The following is a 17,597-nucleotide window of genomic DNA, read 5'->3' as shown; positions in this document are numbered from 1 at the left end:
CTTAGCTTGTTCCTGTTTGTTGCGGTTGCACCCGATTCAAGAGCCGAATGGCTCACAGGGCTATACCTAATAAATGAACTTGAACTTCATCTAGCAGCTCCGCACGTGTTGGGTGTAAAGTAGATAATAATCTCTATACGTGGGCTACAGGTCCTTGTGTCCGGAGTGCTGGATTACAGGCACGCACCACCACTCCCAGCCCCAAATTGGACTAAATCAAGGACGAGAACTGTGCACGTAGCGGTTGTATAAGAACCCATGGCTGGGTTGACTTCTGACAGGTCCATCTGATAAGTGCTCTGACTAGCCGTGGTGAAGTTTGTGGTTCCTTCCACCATTAATATATCTGTCGCACCAATCTTCCGTAAGTCTGGTTTTAATCCAGGCTTCAAGATGTGGCTTTTCCGTAAAGAATTTTCCATTTTAGAATATGGTGCATGAGCAGTGTGTGTGTGTGTGTGGTTTGGTGGTTTAATGCAGCACTGGCAGTTTGAGTTTCATGCGGAAGATGTATGAACAATTTTCGTATACTGTAAGGTATCTCAGAATATTTATTTTTATTAAAAATGAAATAAAACGCGCAGCAAATTTTGATTGATCAAATGTGTAGTCGAGGGGAGCTCATGGTGGTAGTACTCTACACTTGCCATCAAAGTTATATTACTTGTAAGATAATGGATTTAATACATTCTGCAATACCCCTCTTTATCTTACCAAAAGCTGCATAATGTTATGTTCAGGGTATATTGGAACTCCTATTACCGATGACAATGGGGTGGAACTGTGTCCTAGATAAGTAAATGCGTTGCTAAGATAAGTTTTCCTCTGAATATGTGATCCAAAAAAAACTCAACTTTTTTTTAGACTCTGCCTTCTCTGTTCAGAGATTGCAGATAAAAACAGTGATGTTATTGCGCGGTAATAATAATACGCACTATTTATAACACACATTTCTGGAATCGGATGCAATGAATAACGGGGGTGGGCAAGGTTTCATCCCGTCTCGTTAACTCATGACCCGGTGCCCGAAGGCTATAAAGTGTCACCGTGTGTCCTTTGGAGGTGTGGTGGCAATGTCAGCGGTTGGCAGACGATGGTGGTGTGATGGCGTCAATGACGATCAAGTTATCATCATTATCAAGATCTGTCATCGCGACGCCGTTGTTATTGACACCCCAAGTGGCATTGACTAGTAGCAGAGGCAACAGGGAAGATCGTCGATTACGATTTGTAGTTCCCATCGTTTATATATTATCATCGGTTCAATGATTGTCATCGCCATCATCGTCTTAATTCATAACCAGCACCATTATTTTTGCTGATGGCGGCAACGGCGATCGTCGGCTATTGTCTGCTCGTCGAACACGAAGGGCAAGAGGTTGACGCAGCCGCTGATGGGCCCAATCGTGGCTTGGTTTCACGCCACGGGTAAGCGGCATGACAGATGAGAGCAGTGTAACTCTTCTGCGTGGTACTGCAGTATGTAAACTCTTGTGTTTGTGTGCAGTACTTTATATATCAGAAGGACAATCGGTATGATTCAATATCGGGTGAGAAATTAATAGATGCGTGAAATGTAAACATTCTAAGTGATCAAATTTACCCATTCGTCAAAGTACCACTCATGTTACCTTCATGGCAGGTACGTTATGGATGAATGTGTTGATAACATTCTTAAATGTAGTATTCCAGAGAAAGTTGCATATTTGATGAATGCCTGAACATAGTCCTCTATTCAGAATGTATATTAAAACTAGTCTCTCTGATTGGGCCAACAAAGTACATTTATATACGGTACAGTCAGTCATGTTGTTGTGTTGAAGTTTAAAGTCCTGGCTTTCCGGGGTAGGGAGTGGGCAGAAACCCATAACTCTGGAACATCTGGGCATTAACACTCTGTCTCTGCCACACATTAGGATCAATGGGCTCGTGGTATCATTATTATTGCCTCGTGATAAAGGGCACAACAATAACAGCTTAGGGGAGTGGGGGGGGTCCCTTCCTGGAGAGCTGTAACTCCTGTAACTCATGCTGCCACGCGCAACCCTGGGGCGGCATTGCAACTGCGAGTTGGGAGGTGGAATTAGTGTAGGGGGGGGGCGGTGTACAGGTTGAACCGGACCAACCACATGGTGATCATCATTAACTCCACACCCACGCCTCTCTCGCATGTGCGTTGGCAATAACGAAAAGTTTTACTGGACAGTGGACACCCACCGTAGGCAAGGAACGCCGAGGCGTGGCCCGAGACATTCACCACCCCCCCCCCCCCCCATGTGCGTCAGCACCTTTGCAGATGTGTCCTCTTGAGCGACGCGCTTCGCACTGGCTTCTTGGATGACACGGTCAGAGATGGGCAGCGTCTGAATCGCGTGAACATTTAAATACCCGATGGCATTAAATTTGTAATTGGAATCTAAATCGCACAACCGCAAAGGTGTCCGTGAACTTGGATGTAACTTACGCGAGACACGGTTAATCGTTAACTCGTGTCTCGGCCACACGTCCTCCAGTTGTTTGGAATTGGAATGTATATTTGCCCACCTTTTTATGGCAGTCTGGCTCTACCCAGCCATCGTCGCTGCCGCTCGCCACCGTGAGTTTGATTCGAGGCGTCCCGCCGGTGGTTGGTCGTTCCGATCGCGATGAGCGTCTCCGCCGCCGCGGACGACGGCTACTGGGACATGGAGGGGTCCGACGTGAGCTCCGTGTCCTCCGGGATCGGTGACCCGAGCTCCAGCCTCCTCGTGTCCCCCTCCTGGGACGAGTCGATAAACCCGCGACTGAGCGGCTGTCTCAACCGGCTGTCCGTGCGCACCTTCATCAAGGAGGAGAAGAGGAGGTCGGGGTTCTACGACGACGCTTGTGGCGACGAGGAAGAAGGGTGCGGAGTTGGCGATGGTGAGTCGGGTTGACTCTGTCATTTGGTGCAAAAACATTGGGGGCATATCCCTGGGAAGGACGACATTCATTACACTATCGGAAAAGGTGAGATCTACGTATAAAGGAGGTGCGATAGTGAAGGGGGCGAGGGTCGGCGACGAAATGGCAGTGTTTGTTGTGATGTCAACTTCGTCGGACCCGTTCCAGTCGTCGGGTATTTTTTGTTGGAGCATGTGGACCTTTTTAAAATAATAATGATAAGCACGAGAAGCTGTTGTGCCGTGTGAAGGTTAACTGTGCGTATTTACTCGTGAAATGTCATCTCTTCGACGTTTAAATAATATAGCACCGTAGCAGTACATACGGACGGATAAATCGTCCAGAATGCACCCCGATCTTATCAGATCTCAGAAGCTAAGCAGATTTTGAGCCTGGATATTGTTTGTGGATGACCCACCACCATGCACGGGACATGTTGTCATGGGGCTTGATCGGATCTGGGATGGACATCAGAGGGCAGTGCAGCAAAAAATCCGTTGTGGTGGTGTACTTCTCTGTACCCACATCTCACATCTGCACTCCTCACCTTCACCAACCCACACTGACCAGCTGTGGTCCAATAAAGTAATCCAGTCCCGTAATAGCAATGCGCTGTGGACAGTACTGTTGGAAATAGGGGTGTAATGATGCATCGAGTACCGGTAATCTACAATATTTTTTATATAGTCATAGTTCCTTGATTGATAGTCTACATAATTTTTTAAATATTTTTATGCTGTATATAATTATTTACAGTGATCGTTGCATCCAATAGAGGTGGTACAATTCACCCACAATGGGCACAAAACAAAAAAGAATGTGGATTCGTGAATCGAACCTCGAATCGCCACTTGGGCATGAATCGTTCCACCCCTATTAATAAGTAACAATCCCGTAACACAGGGACACAATACAGCATTGTTCTAAATGGGTAACAATGTGGCAAGTGTCAGACTCCGCACTCCGAAAGCTTTCAAATTCTAATTCGGACTAAGCCCGGTAAAATGAACTATCACTTTGTTTGGACGTCAACGGAGGTTGTGGTATGATGGACATGTGGCATTTCAACCACTGGCTTAAAGCAGCCAGTGGAGATGAGCACTGCCCATTGCTCACTGGAGCACGTGGACACTTTAACCTTGTTTAAATAATAATGTAGCATAGCACTAACATGCTCTTCGTAGAGGTCTACTGAAGTGTTCTGTAAAGTACATTCAAAATATGAACGTCTACCAACACTAGTGAAGTTCCCATTTCAGTAATTTACCCACCTCCGATTATCACGGTTGGCTACGTACGGTGTTAAAAGTTCAACGTGCATACATACGATACATCCACATGGGCTACTCACGTGTACTTTGTCACAAGGCAGAGGATGGATACGTACATAATGAAATTGCTTAAACAGTCAAATATCATTTGAATTTATAAGGAACCTAAATGTGCATCTTGAGGACTGCCTAAATAAAGGTTGTTGCTCGGCGCACATACCTACGGCGTTGCAGTATCATTGCAACATTAAAGCTGGTAATTGGAATTCGTACCCAGAATTGTGCAGCGGCGGTATAAGATCCGTGACAGTTCCATATAGTAGTGCGAACCGCCAGCCGTGTGTGTGAATGCCAAGGAAGGTGGTGATGAATGTCGATGTTTGGCGGCATCATGCCACGGCGCAGAACTGGTGGGGCAGAGCCCTACCATCTGCCACCAGTGCCACCACCACGGAGATGGCAACGCGCTCCATAATCATCGCATGGTTGGTAAAAATTTAAGTCCCAGTGCGATTGTGGCCAAGCAACGCAACCGATGGGCCGTATAGTAAACCAACTAAGTCTGCGCTCCTTCACCGGATCTCGACATTGACCATTTAGCTCCTGACCATATTGCTGCCATCATTCGCAAGAATAGAATTCTGCTGCTAGCCGCTTCTCCCAATGGCGAGTTGGGGTGCGCAGCTACGCAGACCTACAGATGGCTGTTTCGATTGCGGAAGTGCATCGGGAACGGGCATGAGTTTTTAAAGGCAAACAATTTTGAAGACGGCAAGCTGTGTGGGGAGAGAGCAGCGTGGGAGAGCACAGCTTGAGTGAGAAACACAAGCAAAGCATTTGCGTAAATAAGTGAGATGGTGCGGAAAAAACAATGCCACTTCAAGAAAAAAGTGTTCTGTCGGCATTTTTGTGGATTTGGTCACTTTCAGCATGATAACCCGGAACTTCCAGCTACTTGTTGCCACAAACCACAAGTATTCCTCATCGGAAAAATATCCACTCGAAGCAAAAGAGCCTCGTTTTGAGCCTGAACCTCCCAAACTGACATCACGCTGGCAAAGAATGTGCGAAAGCCATTGGCGTTGTCATGGATACCAACTCTGCAGGTCCTCATACCTATGTCTGTGCAACATCTGCCACTTCCTCACTAGCCCAATGTTCTTCGTTGCAAGGCCCGTGGGCCACTGGCAGCCCCTGGTGGCCTTTAGTGCGACTCCCCACAATACGCAAATGTGAAAACACCCCATCATGCTGTCAAACCCCAATGGTTTCAAATGTGTGGCAGCCCTCACACTGATGTCTTAATGGCAAAAGTGGGCCCCCCTCTGAAAATGAGTGAACGAACACTCCTCCAGCCACTACTAAGACTTTCATCCATGCCTTCATCACTTTCAAACTCTACTATTTCAGCTCTCTCCTCTACTGCCTTCTAAAATTCCTCATCTCCAAACTCCATATAATCCAAAATGCTGCCATCAAACTTCTCACCTGCCCCCCCCCTCCTTGAACGAAAGAACATCACCCTGTGATGCTCCCAATCCTGGGATGTCCTCCTGGTGGGTTGTAATAGATTCGTTGTCAAATGTGTACTCATGAACGTGGCATGTGTGTGGGAATCCATGCCAAGTTTTTACAACCGCCAAAGTCAGCAGTTCTTCCCACCGCGCATTACAGCTGATGTAAATGGATGGGCTTCCTTGACCCAGTTAATCTCAATTGTCCACCTTACTAACAAGCCTGACCACAGAGCTAACTTAACGAGCCAAAAAATGAATTCCAATTAAAGTTGATTTCCATGCCTGTCTGAAACCGGAGCTTCGAGCCTTTAATGCAGATGTGCAGACACGGCACTGTACGTATTTCTAAATGTAGGGCGTACGGTTTCAGGGTTTTTGTTGGGACGTGTCATGTGTGCTTACTGTGCATTCTATTGTGTTGCACAACCAACAGGACGCGTATTGTTGTGCATATTTTCTGCCGCATCTCTCAGAGGAGACGGCGATCATTCCGAGGGATTGCCAGGAGTAAAAATCCTTGCACGTTGGGGTTTTCACAATTTGTGCTGCTGCTGCATGGCTCTGGCGGTGCGTTTTCGGGGTCGTTATCGCGAGTCGTTGTTCTGCACAATGTCCGACGTTTCGCTCCAGATCCTGGGAGCTACCGCTCCCCGTGAACATCGCGTAGAACACGCGGTGCAACCCGAAGAAATTCAATTTGAGCGTGCGAAGGCGCCAATGTTGGGGGATGTTAACTACCTTGCCTGGATTTCGATTTAAAGCTTTCGTGACTGCAGGGATTCATCTTCTTGGTTCTTTCGGTAAAGTCACGTATACAAAGAGTCATGGGGTCATCCCAGTGGTCGCGTGGATTTTGAGATCTGCGTTGTGTGATGGGAATGGAATGTACAGGTCGATTTCTAACGAGGAACAATGCTGTCCCGCATCTGTGAGAATTGAAAACCTGCGTGTTTTCGCGAACCGACTTCTGCAAATGTGGTTTACTGAGGAATTTGTCGGTGAGGATTTTCAAAGAACATAAACAGTCCTTTAGTTCTTTCCTGGCTTGTAGTCCGCATAACCAATTATATGACCTGAAAGCGTGCGCGTGAAGGCTTCGTTTTAATGTAAATGCGCACGGAACTGTATTGCACCTTCTGGCGTTTCACGTTTACACTGCCTCTGTACAGTGTTGCAGATGTTGTGGTGTGTGGGTAGATTGAGCATTTGAAACTCGTCATAGCTAACTGGCTATTTCACTTCTCCATTAAAGGGAATTGATAGATCAACAATGAACTATTAGTGATAAAAAAAATTTGTTTTACTGTGATGTTTTTTTTAAATATGGCATACAACGCATCACTTAGAACTAAAAGAGTATAGTAAAACAGAAGGTAATTTTGGGTTTGGCGAAGGGTTATTTACACGCTTTTTTATTAACCCACTCTGTTGTTGTATCCTCAAATCTTGTAACTCAAGTTTAACCCACTTCCCAATGTGGTATCGACTGCAAACTTGGTATACTTATGTCATACTGATGACAATACCATATTCTATCATAAAAAAAAATCAACAATCTTTTTTATATGTTATGTTTCGGCTTGGGTCTAATTGTCCCCACTCAACTGACGTTGGCTTAATTGATCACGGTCCCCTTGCGTTATGGCAAGCTTTGGGGCCACTTCTTGGAGTCGTGGAGTTTTTCTATTACTAGTACGGTACATTTCATTAAAGCGTGTTTTTAAAAAAGTTTTTACAAATATTACTTATTATTGTACAAGCCTCCGATGTGCTTTCGGGGGTTGTGTGTATGTTGAACTACTCTCCCACGGTACATAGCCAGCCGTGCCAATCGGATGTGCCGGGGGGACGAAGAACAACAAACTAAACACAAAAAGGAAGTTTTAAAGAAATGTGCTTTATAAATTTAGTCTTGTTCGAAAGGATGTCTGACGAAAGAAGCTCCCAGCACGTGGAGAAGAAAAAAAAAGAAGCATGGGGACATCTTTTTCGATTTAAAGCTTTCCTGACTGCATGGATTCATGTTCTTGGTTCTTTCGTTAAAGTCACGTAGAAGGAAAAAAAAATTGCGTTGTGGCCAAAACGTAGTAAGAATGTAATCTTATGTTTCGTTTTTATTATTTTATTATTTCCCTTCTACGTGGCTTTACCGAAAGAACCAAGAACATGGGGACATCGTTGCTGAACAACGCGCGGTACAACCCGAGGACTCATGGGAGGGCTACGCAGCACAATCGCGAATGCCTCTCGCACAAGTGCTTTGTTGACTGCACGTCTACAGTACGGTAGTGCCGCTGACAACTCGCGTGCAGAAAGAGACACGTGGTAATCGTGACTGTCCAAAGCAGTGTACGCCTTCTTAATGTCTCACATAATCATCGCTCTGTTTCCAGCCCAATGGTGCACACGGGTTGTATATCGGAGCCACTCCAGATTTGATCCGTGAGATGTTTACACAGCACATCACCAGCTGGAAGGGAACAAAAAGACCCTGTCAATTGCCCCCTCTTCTCCAGTCTGCTCGCCGCAAAAGCAGCTTATGAATGGCGTCATAATTTCCATTTAGGTTGGTGTCACAGTGCTGCGTTCCATTTGCTCTCTGCTTAATTTAGTTGTTTATGACATTGCTGCTATGGGCTTGAGAGAGAGAGAGAGAACCAACCGCTGGACCTCGCTCGACACAGCTTGGAGGATTAAGGCTTTCTCATTACAGCAGTTTCACGATTAGCAAGCGAGTGCGTGAGCTTCCTTCTGCGTTCGCCGCACTTCCCGGCTAGGAGCTGTCTGGCCTCGGCGAGCCGTTGCTGATTTGAGCGTTCTAAACAAAATAATAAGCGCGCTGTGCGCACGGAGCGGTGTGTGCGTTGCGCGTTCGTCAGGTGAGCCGTGTGCCGAGGAGATTTTAAAGAATAAGAAGTTGGGGAGCTGTCATCGGGGAACACCGCTCGGCAGTCTTGCCAGCCAGAGACCTTAGACGGCAGTCGCTTGCGTTGGGACGGAAGGATTGTCACTCTTTCCCCTTCTGCAAAGCTAGCAGAGCGTGCCTGCGCATTGAGCGCCGGGGTGCTTGCGATAGAGCCTGCTGCTCACAGCGATGTCCAAGAAAGCGGCCAAGACCCCGTCCAGAGCTGCCGTATCCAAGCTGTGCGAGATGAGCTTTCAGTCGTTGTTGTGTCCAGTGATGGAGGAGAATGGTAAGCACTCGGAGTCGCATTGTGTAATGACTGTGTCGTGAATTTAAGTAATTGGTGTAGACCACCCTCTGTTCTGAACTATGCTTGCGGCATGTTTACTCTGCTGTGCGTGTGTGCGCGAAGACTGTATTGTTTGGCTGGCCGGGATCTGCTCTGTTCATGTTCCATAGAAGTCTGTTGCAATTAGTACCACTTTGTGAGAAGTCAAAATTTAGTTCAAATGATAGACCATCCCCTGCCATAGGAATGTGGAATTTCCACGACCTGCTGAGAACACCACTGCGGGTGAGCAGCAGCCAACATTCGTTTAAACAGAGAGACACTTGGTATCAAACATTTGTTATGTCTTCAATGGTACTGTGGTGTGCTTATTCATGGCATAGAAAGCATTTTCATTTAATTGTGGGGTAACGTAATTTTCCTTGTACAGTAGTCTTTTGAGCTTTTATGTTTAACGTTTTAGTGAAAACGCTGCCAACAGCAATTGCGAATACATTCTGAAAGCTCGGCTAATGCTGTATGTCGTGCTCCGTTCTGGAGCTACGTTATGCAAATTAAAGTCCCCAATGGTCATGGTGGGAATAGTAGTAATCTATCGTGTAATTACTTTCACAAGCTAATACGTTTGTAAAAACTTGGCAATGGAGACCACGTGGGATTTTCAGAATATTGGTGCACTAATTTAATTTATTTAGTGCCAAGTTTATCGAATAAGTGTAAATGTGTGGCTGCTGATATGATCAGTAAATTCTATATCGCTGTACTTCTGTGTTTTCTGCATTTATTTATTGCATGTTCAATACCTAGCTGAATTTAAGAATGGAAAGCTAAATTGTCCTTCGGGATGATGATACGGAATCGGGTATATTAAAGAGTTGTATACCTTGTATATTTTGGGTTCACGTGACCCCTGTTACCAACATAGGGAGGCCACTACATTCATTACAATATAGTACAAATCTAATCGTGCCCCCTCAATTGTGACTACCATACTCATTTCATCGCAAAACATCTCATTCTTTTAAGATCCAGTGAAGTGAGTTTATTTGTGGCTGAACATAAAGTACTAGATCCTAGTATTAATAAATCCAAATCTTACTGGGTATGTGACTGAGAAGTACCCATAACATTATTGAGTACATGAAGGTTTACATGTATTCTATTTCAAACAGCACACGCAAATGTGTGAGAGCACTGACCATTTGCGCAACTTATGCAAAAACCATGGGCAGTTCCATAAAAAGTTCATTGTGGTTTTCCGTCCTGCACTGTTTTTACTGTTAGGATGGGTATTTTTCGCGATTTACAGATTTGAATATTGAATTTTGCTGACTAACACATTTTTTCACGTGACTTTCCATCAAAAATGGGGTGTTTTACTGGCAGCAACAATTAATTTACTCAAGGTTGTAAACGTGTATTGTGGAAATTTGCATTTTCTGTTAACGAACATGCCAGCTCCATGATAGTCATTGAGTGCGGTGTTGTTGCGAGCTTGTGATTTTCAAGACTTCTGCGGCTTTGTGTTGTTTTTGTGATCGCCCATGTTTCTTGGCAGCCAGCCTCGCTTGATCGTTTTGGCCGAGTAGTGTTATTAACCTAACTCCCACGACCGCAAAATTGCACTTGTAATTTGTCTTCCAAGAAGACGGATGTTGCGAGCTCTAGGAACTTTTATTCACTCCGATGATATGTAGTCGGTCGTTGCTGCTGCTGCTGTTCCCAGGCACACAATTTGTCTTCCTCTTGGTCAGTTTCTTGATCGAGCTTATTGATTTGCGTTATGGGTGGACCAGTGGGAGTGGGTGGGGGGGAGCACTGCTGCTGCAATGGTTAGCATATTACACGATTAATCCAGAGACAACCTCGGTTTGATTCCTGGCAAATGGCTCGTGACTGATATCATCAGTAGGGAGTGATATCCAAATCAGTCATGTGCCCCCGCCGTCCCCTCTGCAGCAGCCCACACTGACCGGCCTGGAGAAATAACCCCTCATTGACCAACACGGCATGGGGGGTGGGGGCGACCTTCATCCAGCAGTATATTGACAAAGGGGCTTTTTTTCTTCGTCGAAGGCACCGTCCACTGATCGCAAGTTAATCTTGACCAACTGCAATTCCTGTCAGGGCCAAAATAAATGGTCCATATGAGGTTAACGGTTGGCAAACATGAGCGGAAGGCTGAACTAAATCATAGACTGCACACTGCGCATCGGACTTCCTCTACCGGTTTTCAGTCACCATGCTGGCGGTACGGTTAGTCCAAAAAAAATCAGGTTCCCCTCGTTTGTCCAGGAATTACGTTGGTTCCCGTAATGAGCTATTGTGCTCACCGTTCTACATGTGCGTGTACTTTTAACTGCAGCTGAAGTCAATATTTCTGGTGACAATTGTAAATTTTCTTTCTGTGGATTTCGCACCTGATGATGATTGCTTGTGTTGCAGTCGAAACGTCGTGATAATTTTTATTGTTTAATATTTTTATTACTTTATTATTTCCCTTCTACGTGACTTTACCGAAAGAACCAAGAATATGAATCATTGCAGTCACGAAAGCTTTAAATCAAGAATTGTAATGCCGTTCAATACTTTGGTACAGTAACAGCGTAGCGTGTTTGTCACACTTGCTGGGGACGGAGTTATCGGCAAATATGTGTGAAAAGGTTGGATACCTCCACATCTGTGTCATATGGCAGGTACACCCAAGCACTGGGTGTGGAGCGGTTAATTGGTCTGGGTTGAGATATGTGGTAGTTCGGTTGTTACTGTATTCCGATGCGTTCGGGCAGAGTCGACCGTAGGCTAGCCGCCCGAACAAAATGCTTCAATGTAAAAGTTCACATTGATGGCTTGTGGCTAAAGTAGTTTCAGGGATAATTGTCATGGACAAAGAAAATGGAACAAAAGCTAAAAAGTACCCAAACCAGCATAGAGTCGCATACTGGGAATTGTTCTCCACTGAGAGACGAAAAGAGGAACTCTAGATTAGATTCGAGAACGTTCGCAAGTTTGTGCAATGATATTGACTGCAAAGGAAAGCAAAAAGAGCTTGTTGGGCAGAGCACATCCACGGCTCGAAGGAACGATGGCCATTGGCGAAGACTAATGACAGAGTGGCAGCCCAAAGGAAGGAACACGCCCAAGAGGATATCCACCGTGGGGATGGAGCCATTTTTTAAATCGGACCTCGACGGCTTGTTGCATCGCGGGACTGTGAGAGATGGCGGGACAGGCTTTAGGAGGCCTTGGTCCAGCAGTGGATGAGATCACGTCCGACCGTGGATGACGCACCCAGCAGCCGGCTTTCTTCGTTTAATGCCAGGGCTGCAGATTGAGCTCCCGCCGTTGCCATGTGCTGCGTTCGCCCGGCAGCAGATCTGGCTCTCTGCCCCGGCTACCTCTCAGCGGGCCACAGATCCAGTCTGCATAACGCGGGCAGGGCTGTGTCAGCCGCACATTCCTTCACGCATGCACACATTGTACAATTGGCTTTTTAAATGCCTGTGGTTAAATGGAGATGCATTTCATGCATTCCAGCGTGGCTGTCATATCTCATTAGCATGAGGAACAAAAACCCTTTCTCGTTCAGTTCAGTGTTCCACAGTGGTGTAAACTGGCCTTTTGGGAGAGCCCTTTGGTGTGTTTGTGTTTGTTTTTTCCTGTTCCATTATTTCTGGTATCACTGGTCTGCGTGTGCTGCTGCTGCATTCCAAGTCTCTTGCGATGTTCGAACGGGGGGGCTTGAAAGGTCATTAAAATACTGATAAAACATTGGAATGAAAGGAATGCACTCTGAGGTTCTTGGCTGCGGTTGATAATGTCATCAGATTGAGCATTCTTCACTCCCCTCCCTGGACAGATTGATAAGCAACTGTGACGATCTTGAATTGGGAGGGGGGGGGGGTGTGATTTAATTCAAGATTATATTTTTTAATATACTCTACATCGTGGTGCACTGTAGTTCCTTCGAGTGGCTGCAAGGTTCCCATTAGCAAATTGCTTGCAACAACTTAAAAAATGATCCGATTTCTCCCACGCACCTTTCCATCACTGGGCCGTTCGATCACGGTGAGTGTAAGCGTCGATCCACCGTTACACCACTCGTGACCTTTAAGTGTGGGGGTGGACATAAACCCCCCTGGACTAGCATGGTGAAGTATGGTCAAACACCCCTCCCCCCCATAACTGACATTGTTTGGGGAGGCCGTTCGCACGTGCCAATCGGTTTGATCGTGACTAAAATGGAACTGGATTTAATTATTGATTCCATTGCTTTTGTAATTAATCATCGATTCCATAATCGATTGTGAGACAACATTTTATATATATAGATATTCGATTAACTACGCTGGTATGAATGTGTTCTTATTTTTTTTTATAGTCGCTGTAATACGCGAGTTGTCATGTGATTTAAATCACCATTTTATCCCGAACATTAGCGAAGGGGCGCATGCTTCATCGTGCGATGTGTGGAAACGACGCGATGCGCGGTAAGGCAGCAGTGCGAAAGAATTTGAGCCGACATTGCTCATCTTGCCCTCCCTCGCACTCCATCGGCTAGTGTGCCGTCGTGATAACGGTAATCCTCCGTCCACGGGGATCGCCAGAACAACGCTCGTCATCGTGCAATTTAAGCCACAGGAGCCGTGCCGGCGTGATCGTGGCGAGGACGATCTCTGATCTCGTGGTGGTAGTTGGGATGCAATCGCCGGCTCGGACCGTTTGATCACAACCCCCGGTGTTCCATCGCCATCTCGGGTGCTATAATATCCTCCCAGTGAACAGGGATTTTCTACATTGTGCATCTCCTGAATAGAAGCGCCTTGACACAAATGCCGCTGGAACGTTGCGGATCGCTGGTCATGTAGATTACGGCTCGCTGGCCAATGTAAGTATGAACTCAATGTGCAGTGAGTTGCACCTTAGCTCACTTACGTGGGTACAGTGTTTATATTTCTACGCCAATTATCCTTTGAACAGTAGTGGCCTGCTTGGAGCCTGACAAAGGGAGGCTGCAGCAAATTTAGATGCATTGTTGTCGCAGCTATCAAAAATATATTAATGCCAGTTTGTGTGTGTGCATATGTAGGGCTGTTACAGAGGGGCTGTTTGTGTAGGGCTGTTTTGCATAGGGGCTAACGGATAACAAACACAGTGGGCGGGGACTCCGTGAGCACACGGGGTGGTGCCCGCAACGACGTCCGTACTGGACGGCGTGAGGGGGGTTTCGATCCTCTAGGGGGGTATAAAAAGGGTTGAGCCAGAGAGCTCGGGGCTCAGTCTTAGTGTAGTTAAGGGAAGAGAGAAGACCGGCCAGATAGGCCCTGGACTCCCCCTGGGACGCCGCCCTTGTAAGGGCAGTGCAGGCTGGAGCCAGTGGCGTGGTCCCGGAACCAGAGTCAGACCTCTGGGATTCCGGGTACCGTAGCCCGACTAACCAGTGTCGGGCCAGACAGCCTCCCCTAGCCCGTTAGCGGAGGACTCAGCTAGGAAGGCTAGCTAGGGGTGAATTCCCAGTTGTACGGGTGAGGGGGCCGATACATCCCTCCAGTATTGTAAAGACATTGTGCAAATAAATACGTGTGCCTTACCCCGTTGTCCACGCGTCTTCAAGAACACTTCATCTGGCGTCAGAAGAACCAAGAACATGGACACGCGCCAAACAGCTCGAGCCAGGGAACAGCAAATGGAAGACGCCGCCGAAATTGTCGAGCCCGAGATGGCTCAACAAGACGACGTGCAGCCGGGGCCGGACGCGTTCTTGCCGGAGCGTCGCCATGAAGAGGAGCAGCGGACAGACCACCTGAGGCTGGCTCACGAGAGGCTGGCGGAACTGCTCTACGCCGCTGCCGCTACGCTGGAGAACATCACACGGCTGGGGGCTGGTGGTCCACCGCGGGGCGAGGGGAACCGGCGTCCGGAGCGCCTTCCCGCCATTTCTGAAGATTCAAATTTTGAATTTCCCGCCATCGACGCGGCGACCGCTAGGGGCGTGGCCAACCTCAACCTGGGGTCCGACATCGGCCGCGCTGGGGCTGCCGCATCAACGACGGAGGAGGGCGCGTCATCAAAGCTGCGACAGGCGATGCCATCTGCCGTTCGCGCCGAGACGCAGCCGGGTCGGGGAGACAGCAGCCCAGGGGACTCCACGGCAACTGCTGCGCTGCATCAAAGGCTGCCCCCGCTTAAAGAATTCGTGGGCGCAGAGGGCGACTGGAGCGGCTTCCGAAGACGCTTCCTCGCCCACCAAGAAATGGCTAAATGGACAGACGCAGAAGCTCTCAACGCCCTGCCGGCGCTCCTGGACGGCGACGCGCTTGCCGCTCTAACATCGGCACCGAAGGAAAGGCGCTCTACGTTACCAATGGCGCTGCAGCTGCTGGGAGGGGTCTACGGACCATCGGCGGAATGTAGACAGGAGTTCTACGACCGCAAGCGGGGAGAAAAGGAGTCGCCCCTGGCGTACCGAACGAGCCTCCTGGCGTTGGCCAAGTCGGCCTTCCCCCGTATGGATGACGACGGCATCGACGCTATGGTGACGGAGAAAATACTCCTCCTGGCTGACGATCTTGACATCGCTGTCGTCGCACAGGAGGACGCGGAAATGACATCGCTCCAGGCGGCGCGGCTCCTCCACGCAAACCTCCTGTCGCTCCGGCGAAAAGCCAGCAGGGCATCGGCGGGGCGTGCGGTGGCTGCAGCCACCCTTCCGACGGAGGAACTCTACGCCGTCGACCACCGACGGCAACAGACGACGAGTGCACGGCCGGGCCAGGACGGGTCGGGCCGTTCCGACCATTCGTCACCTCCGACGTCGCTCCCGCGGTGCTTTAACTGCGGCGTCCGGGGCCACGTCGCCTCGGGGTGCCGCTCTCCTCGTCAGCGCGGGACGACACCTCACCGGGACGACGGGCCTCATCCCAAGCTCCACCATCAAAAACCGGCGAGTCGCGGCACCCCACACGTTTGGCCCACACACACACCCGTCACGCACTCAAACACCGCGACGAGAGGGGGGCCGGTATCACGCACCATCGCACCATCACGCACCACTCCGGGTACCCATATCGAACCCGGCCAGTGGTCCGTGCTGGCCGATCGTGTGGTTGCCGCATCGTCGGGGTCGTCGGCCGTTGTGGGGTATATCGACGGGGTTGAAGTGCGCATCCTGGTCGATACGGGAGCATCGGCGACTATTATTTCGGAATTAATTTATAATATTCTCCCCGTCCGGAGTCGTCCCTTGATGCCAGTTAACATACCATTCTATGCGGCTAACGGGGGCTCACTTGGCATCATCGGACAAATTCGTGCCCAAATTTGCATCGGGGAAATAAAATTGTCTGGGCCGATTTTTGTTTCTTCCTCGCTGGCGGTTCCGTGCCTGCTGGGGACGGACTTCCTGGCCAAAATGCCGATTGTAATTTTGATCGACCAGGGGTGCATAGAGCTTCCATCGGGCAGACGCATGGCGTTTCTGCCATCGCCGGTTGCGACTCGGACGGCGTTCGCGACGGTGCCGGCGCTCGTGGAAAGAACGGTACGCGTTCCTCCGGGGACGCAAATGCTGGTACCCTTGAAACTTCGGCGGCCCCTCGTTAAGGGTGCTGGGGCACAAGGGGTACTGTTGGGACCGTCTAGGGCCGGGGTTAGTGGACCTGACTTACTACCGGCCCAGACCATAGTGAGAGGGGATGGTGAACCCTTCATCGCGGTCCTTAATGTGGGCTCGCGGACGGTGGTGATCCCACAGGGGACCGTGCTTGCTCACGCAACGCCGGTGCCGTGTGAGGAACCCGCCGTAAATTGCGTCAACACTGTCCCTGCGTCGCGACCGCATTCGGACGGCGATGAAGGGTGGCTCGAGGCGCTTTGTGCGGGATCGACGGACCTGTCCGATTCAGAGCGTCAACAACTTAAAACGCTACTGCGAGAATTTTCCGACGTTTTTAGTCGAAATAAATATGATTTGGGTTGCACTCACTTGCTGCGTCACCATATTGACACGGGTGACAGCGCGCCAATTCGCCAAAATCCGTTTCGGTTGAGTCCCGCCGAAAAGGACCATGTCAAATCGGCTGTTGATGACATGTTGGCCGCGGACATCATTTCTCCTTCCACCAGCCCTTGGGGAGCGCCGATCGTCCTGGTTAAAAAGCAGGACGGTTCGTTGCGGTTTTGCGTTGACTTCCGGCGTCTTAATAAAATTTCGGTTGCCGACGCATACCCGCTCCCTCGGATGGATGAATCGCTTGACGCCTTGGCGGGAGCGCGATTCTTTTCCACACTCGATTTACTTTCGGGATTCTGGCAGCTTCCTCTGGATGATGAGTCAAAGCCTAAAACTGCTTTTCGTACACCGCACGGCTTGTTTCAATTCAACCGGTTGCCGATGGGCTTACACTCAGCGCCGGCAACTTTCCAGCGTTTAATGGAATTGGTTTTGGCTGGACTGCAATGGGAGTCGTGCCTCATTTATTTGGATGACGTTATCGTCTTTGGAAAAACCTTTGATGAACATCTCCAGAGGTTGCGGGCGGTTTTCCTAAAGATGCGGGCTGCTAATTTGAAATTCAAGCCCCAAAAATGCCATTTGTTGCGTGATTCGGTGCGTTATTTGGGGCACATCGTGGGACGCTCAGGTATTGCTACCGATCCCGCCAAAACGCAGTGTGTCAGCTCCTGGCCGACTC

At 48.7% G+C, this 17,597-nt stretch overlaps 1 protein-coding gene across 4 annotated transcripts in view; it reads left to right on the top strand.

The window, feature by feature from the left end:
• Positions 1-17,597, top strand: part of LOC133347558 (cytohesin-1) — a 63,576-nt gene that overhangs the window by 14,938 nt on the left and 31,041 nt on the right. Inside the window, exon 2 of one of the 4 annotated variants that reach the window (XM_061559928.1) lies at positions 2,558-2,901. The exons of 1 other annotated variant lie outside the window; for it this stretch is intronic. In XM_061559928.1, coding sequence (XP_061415912.1) covers positions 2,646-2,901 — 256 coding nt within the window. In that variant the 5' untranslated portion in view covers positions 2,558-2,645. Of the gene's footprint in view, positions 1-2,280; positions 2,902-8,736; positions 8,905-17,597 lie in introns of those variants that run through there. 2 more of the 4 variants (XM_061559927.1, XM_061559929.1) reach the window with 2 other exon arrangements.

Source organism: Lethenteron reissneri, chromosome 26, assembly GCF_015708825.2.
Source record: "Lethenteron reissneri isolate LAM-NWPU_2019-01 chromosome 26, ASM1570882v1, whole genome shotgun sequence".
In the NCBI taxonomy this organism is placed as follows: Eukaryota; Metazoa; Chordata; class Hyperoartia; order Petromyzontiformes; family Petromyzontidae; genus Lethenteron; species Lethenteron reissneri.
Note: the sequence above shows the minus strand (reverse complement) of the source record. Positions and strands in the feature narration are given on the sequence as shown.